General features: G+C 35.3%; 1 protein-coding gene across 4 annotated transcripts; it reads right to left on the bottom strand.

The window, feature by feature from the left end:
• Window positions 1-1194: 1194 nt before the first annotated feature.
• LOC117626879 (SPX domain-containing membrane protein At4g22990) lies at window positions 1195-9265 on the bottom strand. 4 transcript variants are annotated; one of them, XM_034358664.1, is made up of 11 exons: window positions 8973-9265; window positions 7658-7716; window positions 6901-7021; window positions 6244-6555; window positions 5886-5990; window positions 5290-5747; window positions 4019-4314; window positions 3080-3264; window positions 2620-2810; window positions 2356-2489; window positions 1195-1673 (listed from the first exon to the last, which is right to left on the bottom strand). In XM_034358664.1, the coding sequence occupies exons 2-11, from the start codon at window positions 7708-7710 to the stop codon at window positions 1435-1437; spliced, it is 2094 nt and encodes a 697-aa protein (XP_034214555.1). In that variant the 5' UTR covers window positions 7711-7716; window positions 8973-9265; the 3' UTR covers window positions 1195-1434. The 4 variants fall into 4 exon arrangements, with proteins under 4 accessions (XP_034214555.1, XP_034214558.1, XP_034214556.1 ...); XM_034358667.1 differs by having other exon boundaries at window positions 3080-3260; window positions 4018-4314; window positions 8973-9221; XM_034358665.1 differs by having other exon boundaries at window positions 1199-1673; window positions 7658-7712; window positions 8973-9221.
• Window positions 9266-9935: the final 670 nt, after the last annotated feature.

Raw genomic sequence — 9935 nt, forward strand, 5'->3', positions numbered from 1 at the left:
CTTCCACTAATTAACATTTTTTGAAGTGCGCATTTGCCAACGTTGAAAGGATATGGACCATATATAAAACCCTCTCCAATGGAGGTGTAAACAGGAAGTAGGTGGATATTTAATAACCACATTTTTCCTTGGTTAATTTATGCTGAAAAAAGCAGATCATGTGGTGGTTCGTTAAACATCCATCTGTCTACAAATGAAATAATGCTTGCATAAACAGAGAGTTCTATACAAGAGTTTTCCGAAACAGAAGGAAGAAGACTAAATGTCGAGAGCCTAAGAATAATTTTTTATCTTCTTTTTTTATTTTTTCAAATTTTTTAAGGGTTATTTTTAAGGGAGATTCACTATTATACCTAATACATTGGCCCAAATTATAAAAATACCATATATAAAATGGACTTTAGAAACACACCCAAAACTCATTTACAACATAACAAAAAGGCTTTAACTTCTTATAAATTGCAAAACTGCCATCAATTTCTTAAAACATGTCCAACCCCAAAATCTCATAAAAATATCCAAAACACTTAATAGGGCATCAAAATAATTTAATAATCAATATTAAATTCAATAAAACTAACTGTCATTTTTTGAATTTTTTTTGAGTTTATTTATAAAAATTCATTAGTGTAAAACTTATTTATAATATTAGTACTAAGAATGAGTATATCACAAAATTTCTCTATTTGTAATTAATTGGGTAGGTTTGGAGCCATTGACAAAATAGTTTAGAAAACATGATTGCATCATCGTCAAAGGTCACACGTATACCATATTTTCCGGTGATTATTAGCAATGTTCACTTTGGATGAGCGACAAAGAAGAAAAGAAAGTCCATTTTTTCGATGGCTCTTTTCTTCTTTTTCTTTTTCAAACATCCCTCTGAGAGAATCTTATATTAATCTTATAATATAATAGACTCTCACCACGTTTGTGTGAGAATTATTCTCATTTTCAAGATGAAAATGGCAATATAAGGGTAAATACTTACTATGGGAATGCTTTATACATTTACTCTTCATCTTTTTGGGGCTGAACCAATCATGGCCTAAAAATGTTGTACCAAGTTGATATCAAAAAAATGGGATCACCAGGAGAGGATTCTTCAATCATTTTTCATTGTTAACCCTTTTCTTTCCTAATTAAGCATTTGCCCTTTCAGACCCAAAATAAATAAATAAAATTCCCTTAAAATAGCTTGCACAAGCCGGGAGAACATCCCGTAAGCATTTCAGGTGGTTGCAAGTATAAAAATGGGGAATGCGAGTACAGTAGGACACAATGGGGTTTTATAGAAATTGGAGACCATAAACAATGACCTAGTTTTCTATCAATATACACGCGGCAAAAAAATAATAACACTTCAACGGAAAAATTGAGGGGGTTTTGAATTGGGAAGAGATCGGGCATTTTTCTTATGCCAATAAAGATGAATCAATAAAGAGTGTTGTATGTAAAGCAGGTGGCAATAATGGAAATAACGCAAATGAAGAGGGAAGGAAATAAGGTGACATTCAGGAGCTTACTCTCCCCCAAGTATCCAGCCAGAGTTATGGTGGCATCTGCAATTACTCGAGCGAGTGTCCCAGCTTCTGTTGAAAGTAATCCACCATTGTAAGTTCCGCGGGAAAGCCTCGATGACATGACCCTAGAGAGAAGCGACAAGTTGACACCTGCATAAACAATGGTCGCACGTATGAGTGTAAGAAAGAAGACTTCTTATATGCTGCATAAACCATTTTGGAAAAAAGATTTACTGATGAAATTTTGTGCATTTGATATTACTTTACATGTTCAAAGGAGTTTTCAGAAAGAATGGTTCTTCATGAAGTCGTACTGTATGAGAATCTCAAAGAAAAAGGGCATGATTAATCCCTTAAAAGGTGAGCATAAGGGGATATTGTCTGATAATAAGACAACAGCTGAATTTTATTACTACTAAAATCATGAAGGTTTTAGGCAATACTTCTCCAAGTGAGAACTGAAGAATTGTATGTGTGACTCCTGCTACATGATTGAGAACTGAAGAATTGTATGTGCGACTCCTGCTACATGATAAACGTTATACTTCAATTGCTAAGAGCTCGTTTGGTAATTACTTCAATTGCTAAGAGCTCGTTTGGTAATATCTCTGTTTTCTGTTTTCCATTTTTTGTTTAAATTCAAGAAAGAAAAAACAAATAAAGGGAGACAGAGAAGAGGAGGAGAGAGATTAGAAAGGTGAGGAAGGGAGGAGGATTTTTAAACTAAAACGTAAACAAAAAAACATCATTGTTCGGAGTTTTATCTTTTATGTAGCATTTCCCTTCATTTCTATAAACCAAAAAGTAATTGAATTGAATAAAAATATATCACCTTCCAGTACTTCGGCTGAAACAAACATGATGAGCCCTGAGCTTACATATTGTACCACAGAGTATGGATTAAACATATGGAAGCTCATAACTATGCCTATGCAAACCACTATTTCAGATGCTAATAAAATTTGCCTGCAGTCAGGTCAACGAGAACAAATCCATCAGTGAGCAGGACAAATATTTATGGAACTTTCAACTAGCAACTATAATAGAGCACTGTACGTAAAGAAAGATTGAAGGTATTCTTCCTGTGAAAAATTACCTGTCTTCAAACATGTTGCTGATGTAGCTCCCAACAAGAATATTTACCGGAAGAACGGTTAGCCCAAGACAGAAAAGAAAAATTGCGACTTTGCTAGTATTCCAGCTAAAGTAGTATGTGGTAATAACACTAGATTCTGAAAGTAAAATCTCCATTGCATACTTGAGCATGAAATATATCAACAATTGAACCTGTTGAAACCACAGAAAAGTAGAAAGGGTTTATGTCCCAAAGATTTAGCAATGCAGACAGAAGTGGAGATAAAACATTTCAAAGATTTAGCACTAAAGATAAAATAACAAAATACACGATAAGAATACAAAATTGAAAGCATCAACTAGAGTTAGGTGAAGGCAGACCTCCAACTATTTTCAGGTTAACATTGACGTCAAAGATTCAGATACATTTAAAGGAATAATTGAGCTGTGAAACTCATTGAAACTCAAAATCAGTGAGATACCTTCACAGAGGGTGTGAGTAGTCGATATGCTGATTGAATCGAAGTGGCTGGTCGACGGGTCTCCTCTGGTGCTTCTTCACTTTCATCTATATCTTGGTCACCATCTTCATCTTCTTTCTTGTCATCAGAACTAATGAGCAATGGTTGTTTAAGACCTTTCTCGAGTGCATCGTTTTCTGTTGTTCCTGTCAATTACATGACAGATAATTATTAGCTCCCACAACTGCAACTACATGGTTTGCATCCGAGAGATGCAGCAGGAAATGGCTCATCACTACTCCCATACAGCATAATTCACAATCATGGGTACGTGGAATAGACCCCCTGTAAATCACTTATGTCTCGGTAAAATTATAATTATAAGTCTCATTGACCCACCATAGATCTTGATACTGAAATCAACAAACTTGAGTTCAAAGAACTGCCAACTTATCAAGGTCTAAAAGTCTAAGTCAGAGCCACAGACCATGTCAACACCAAACTTAACTAACATTTTTTTTAAGGGTCTGAATATGTCAAGCATGTTGAAAACAGTAATGTTCAAGGATATTTATTACCCATACCAACTTATGAAAATCAGTAGCAGCAACTTTCTTTCCTATGCACTAACAATATGATTACTTTGAATTTGAAGCTTCAAAGTTTCCCTCAAAAGTCAAAAGACCTATATCCTTATTATATAAAATTTTCTTTCTAAAAGAAAAAAGACATCATTCACTAGACTTATTATTGTCAGAAGGACACAAGACTGATAACTGATAATGTGTTTGTAATAACATTCTCAATACGACAAAAGAATGCTTGCAGAAATAAAATGAGAACTATTGCAGTCAAATTAGATTAAATCTATTGCCTCCTAAGAAGATTAAGATTTATGGAAAAGACACAAAACAGCATATGTTCAAAAGATAAACCAACTACTGATATGAGTCAACATACCACGACTTGATTCCTGTTGTATCACTTCATCTTCACGAGAAGGTTCTTTGAATGAGATGCACAACCATATTAAGTATAAAAGCCAAGCTATAGCCATAACCCAGCCAGGCAAAGTGTCTTGATTGAATGTAAGCTTGAAAATCTTGAAATTAGTTTGAAGTAAGCCAGCAAGAGCAGGACCGCATGCCATTCCAAGGGCACTAGCACTAACAAAAGCTGCTGAGGCCTGCATACGGATTCTCAGTGGTACACAATCACTGATATAACGCCTGTTAACAGCTCTAGCAGAACCGAATCTGAAATATAGAAAGCACAAAATTTTCAATTTATCTGATGATGTACCAAGAAAAAAGCTTCAAAGTCTTATTGCATTACACGACTCCTAGTTCAAAGTTCAATCTGAGTCCTCAAATCATAACATAATGATCTCTCATTTTTCATCTTTGTGTCACAGAAACGAGCTTCAGGTCTCCTATAAATCAAGAAACACTGAAGACTTCTTGGCCTAGGGAACAAACAAGGTGTTGTATGTAAGATTGTCACAAACAACAATTAGCCATAGTTTGTTTGGTAACAGAAAATCCAACCCTGTCCAAAGAGCCCGCAAAATGAAAATTTGCCTGCTAGACCTCTTAATTTTATTTTGTTCCGTATTTCATGTAAAACCAAGTGTTCTTTTTGGTTTGCCGGATCAATCTACCACCTGAGATCAGTAGACAATTCAATGGGTGCACATGTCCAGGCCTTGAGTCTTAAGACATTTTATGTTTACCTTGAGCAGTTAGTACATCCAAATCTTTAAAAAAAATAAGTCACCCTTTTTATCCATCGAATCTTGCCTCAATTCCATTTGAGAGCCTTGTCTACTTCCAGAATTAAACCAAGTTCACATAACCAATAACAAATTTTTAGACATTGCACATGCTTCCAGGAAAGTCTACTTTGATCTCAAATCGAAAGATGGAATACATCAATATTTCTCCAAGTGACCAAGAAGCCAGAGGGAGAGAGTTAAAATACTAAAACCTATGTGTCAAAAGAGCAGAGCTAGAAGAAATTATACCACAAGACTAAAATCTGACCACGGGTTGTGACAATTGTCACTGAGTCAGCTAGTGTCAATTTCTACCATTGAAAATGAGTAGAGGAGTTGCAAGTTTAGGTTTTAATCAAAACTGACAATTTAAAACTTCCTAAACCACCACTTTCAATGAAATACTATTGCCATATCCAAAATAAGAATCAGAGGAAGAAGTAGAAGAATTACTTACCCACAGAAAAGACGACCAATCAAAAGAACCCATATTGAATTAAGATCATAAGCCATAGCATACAAGGTATTTCCCGCAAAGAGAACAATGCTGCTAAATACAAGAGGCTTGAAGTATGACTTATTTGACCATGCACTAAAATACACTGAAGAAAACACCTGTGCAACAGCCATCGCTCCAATCACAACACCACAAACAGTTGCTGCAGCTCCAAGGCTCAATGAGTAGTCATCTGCTGTAGGGACAATAATATATGTATTGACCATATAAAGAAACGTGTTCACTAAGTTTAAGAGAAGTGACATAAAATGGTATCTCTGATCATCAACACGTTCCTCAACAGGAGTAGGCAGCTCATCTTCCTGCACAATCAGTGCATGTTGTCCCAAAAAGCTTAGGAAGTTTGTTGAATGGGTTAACCTGTCCACAGCTGCTCTTACTGAATCAATGACAGGATCCTGCACGTGAACCCTAGTAAACATTATCACATATTACCAACATCTTGATTGCTTCCGACTCAAACAATAACATCAAGCTTCATGCATGAAAACATTAAGAAAGAGAGAAGAAATCAAGGCATCAACAATTAATGAAACCTGGAGGGGAAGAGCAGCCTGATCGTATATTGATAAGTAGCTTCCCTGTCGGTCCTGAAGTTCATGAAGATTGCGAGATATAGCTCCCACAACGGCCCCTATTCCCTGCAAGATTGTTAGACAGGGAGATATCATTTACACAGAAACTACAAGTTTGCAGTTGCTAACAATATGCTGCAAGTAAGTTTTTAGTCGCTACTTTATGTATTGTCATTCTTTCATGCCCCCAATATTCTAGAACTGCACGTAAGAACTTACATAAATGGAAATGGCAAGAACTGCATCTAGAAGCCTGTTCAAGTTTTTAAAAGTTCAAAAGGAGAAAGGGGGTGAAAAGGCCTCTGATTAAACATATTACCACATGCTTAAACACTTGCTGCAGCTGTGAGTAAGGATGATTAGCACGAGTTTTGACGTAGTAGTTAGTGAATCTATAGCCAAACCGTTTATCAAACTTCTTCAGTATCTTACGCAGACCAGTGGCATTAACGTCAACAAAAATGAGAAGCTTCAGAAGATCACGGGCCACTTGTCTATAAGCTTCTCGTAGTTCAGATATTTGGGATATATCAGGTTGCTCCTGAAGAGCGTCATGCCGTTCTCCAAGCTTGGCTATTCTGCTCGCAAGTAGCCCTTGTTGTTCCAACAGGAAAAGGACGATCGTCTCAATCTGATATTGTAATAACAAACAAGAGAAACACATTTGTTATTCACCTCTCCTGAATAACAGCAGAACTCAGATTGTCCAGAATAAAAAGACCATATAATGCAATGAACTTCCCGGTGATACATACATGTACATATCTATCGATCATCCAAAAAGAGGACTTGGATATATGTGTATATTTATAGAGAGTGCCCAAGTGGATTATAACAAGGACACAAATTATCTATAATAAAAAATAAAAATAAAAACAGATGCAGATATTGACTCTAAATGTGATTGTGAGTGCTGGGGTACATACATATATTCACTATTATAGTATTCATAAACCAACATGGATGACCCACATACCTGATTATCCAGCATTCTTGAAAAGTCCTTTAGGACATGCCTCCGGTCTAGTGTTCCATCTTGAATTTGTTGACCATAGTGTTTTACTTTCTTTTTCATAAGTTTATAATTGATGTAATACCTGGATGAAACAAGGTATGGGCAGACAACCATAGGAATTTAGCATATAAATGGAGAAATATTGTACAATGGCATTGACATGATAGGCATATCTACACATATGCATGTACAATACCAATCCTTTTTTATTAGTGATACCATATATATATATATATATGACACATATTGTTTCTTACCATATTAATGGTACCATCAATCTGGGTACTAGATAAGTGACACCATCCAAAAACACAAACCCCAATGCTCTCTAAGTTGTTTACTGTTATTAATGATGACACAGATTGTGTGTATGAGTGTGTCAACCAAAAGAATCTATATGCCCACACAGATTACTCCCATAAAATCATTTATCCTCTACACCATTGGTTATACGACAGATAATCTAATGGTCTAACAACAAGAAAATCCATAAACAAATAACATATGATGTATTAACGCTTATTTAACAGCACTGCAGGATTTTCAATTAAGAATCAGGTTATAACACAACAACATGCTTGTCATCAAAGATTGCCATCATTTAGATCCTTTCTTTTATTCCTTTACCCCTTCCACAAGAGAAAACTCAAAATTTCTGTCACAATGAATCCTATACTAATGATGCATACTTCAATAAGTGAGAATAGACCAAACATACCCCTGCCATTCTCGAATTTGTCTTTCCTTCAGCTTTTTCCCAAAGGCAACCATATCTGACTACAAATTAATAGCCGCTTGCATTAGCAAAACAAGAAGATGAAGTGAAAACTACCACTGAAGATAAAAATGCTAACAATTATAATTATTAGTCCACCCGAGAGGCCTATACAACCAGCATTTTTCTCCCAGCCTGAGGAACGCTAATGAGGATTGTATGTTAATTCTTCTGGCTCCAAACCCAAGCAATTGGCCAATAACTTATATACATCATTAAAAACAAAACAAATAAACAAAACTTTTTATATATAGTATAATTTGAAGTATCATTGTCATACATAATCTGAACGCAGTGGGGCAACTAAACTCAGCTCAGCTCAATATATGCATATAATATATATATATATATATATATGTAGATGAGTCAAGAAAGATTTGTTCCACGGAAATATAGATAAGACCACACAACATTTCCACATAATTTCACCTGACCTCTCATAGGGCTATTCTCTTTCTGTTCTATTTTTTTTCAATCATATATCCCCTCTTTCAACCGCATATCAGAGAATTCTATCGCCTTGTGCCCTGATAAGGTGCATGCATAAGCCACCCAGACATAATTTACAATAAACCTAACATTCTTAGAGTGCTTTAAGAAATTTTCATTGACTCTAGTGTAGATTATACCCTCCTCAAGCACACCATATTATCATAGACCGCCCAATTTGACTAAGACTACACTCCACACAAACAAGCCTACGACCAACTTTAAGTATCAGGACATCAGCTGATACGGATGTCACCAGCTCAACTTAACTTATCAAAATAGACAAAATAATCACAATAATCACAATAACTAATTTCCGTAAAAAAATAAAGATAATATTGAATGATTTATACTATTTCTAGCAGAAAAATTAAGCTTCTGAGTGAGGAACAAAGAAAAGAAAAGCGGCTCTTCTAAAAGAAATCTCAGAAGCAACAATTCCAACAGAATAATGAATAAAAATATAGCAGTACAAAAAAAATTCAAAAAAAAAAACCTTCCAAATAATGCTCTGTTTGATTGCCTACAAAAACTCGTAAAATAAACGAATACAGATTCGAGCTCAACTCCAGCAATCTCAGCTTCCAGGCTCCGAATAAAATCAAAGAGAAACTAATTCACCGAGCGAAGTATAACACATGGCTTCGAATCTCATTTCGCTCGTATTTTCTTCCGGATTCTCGGCACCAAACAAAGCACGAATCCAGGAATAAAAATACACATGTATACAAGCATTCATATAATACATATTGCGAGAAAATCGAATTACCGAAGGTGAATTTCGAACACCGGTTGATGAAGAAACTTAGATGACCATCAACGAACACCGCCTTGAACAGAACAAAGCGAGAGCGCCTAGCACGGCATGCTTCGAACGCAGAAAGCAAGTACAGAGCAACGAAAGCGTTTTTCGAGTGGTTCGAAATCAGAAAGATAAGAGCAATGAAAAGCAAAGTGGAGAAGATGGAGAAAGCTCGGAGCAAAAACTGAGAGAGAGAGAGAGAGAGAGATGAGTATAGGTACGGGAGAGAGTCGTGTATTACACAGAAAGATCGGATCTTTATGAATCATTTGGGGCATAATCGTAATTTTGAGAATAATAGCAATTGGGTAGAACACATGAAATAATAACAAGTGGCTGCACTTGCGCAGGGTGGTATTGGATTTCCCTTTCTATTTCTTTTCTTTGTCGGAGGGGCCAAATCAACTTAGGAATCATTGTTTGCACTCTTTTTATATTTCAATTTATAATTATGAGAGTGATTCCGATTCACTCATTGTAATATTATGTATATTATTAGTATTTTATAAAAATATATACTTTGATGTAATAAATAAAACAAATAAGATTAATGAACCGTAATACCACGTATCACATCATGTTGACGAATTCTCATATTTTATCTTTGTATGCTCTAAATGCTCTTAACCAACTGAACTAATAGCGAAACAATTCAATGCATATATAATAAGAGACCATACACATTTCATAATTATCATTGAAAAGCACATTACAAACAATTGATTCCATTTCTTTAATTGTCATGTTTTGTCCCCACTGAAAATGTGTGGCCATCAGTTATCATTTTAGAGTTAAGGGAAATGTTAGCAAATCAATTTTTTTCTGTACTTTCCCATTAATTTTGGTCTTTCTATTTCCTTGCAAGTTGCTTTAACAATAATGATATGACATTGGGTAAAAAAATAACCGTGTGACATGCTTTTCCTCGTT

Source organism: Prunus dulcis, chromosome 5 (genome assembly GCF_902201215.1).
Source record: "Prunus dulcis chromosome 5, ALMONDv2, whole genome shotgun sequence".
NCBI classification, from domain to species: Eukaryota; Viridiplantae; Streptophyta; class Magnoliopsida; order Rosales; family Rosaceae; genus Prunus; species Prunus dulcis.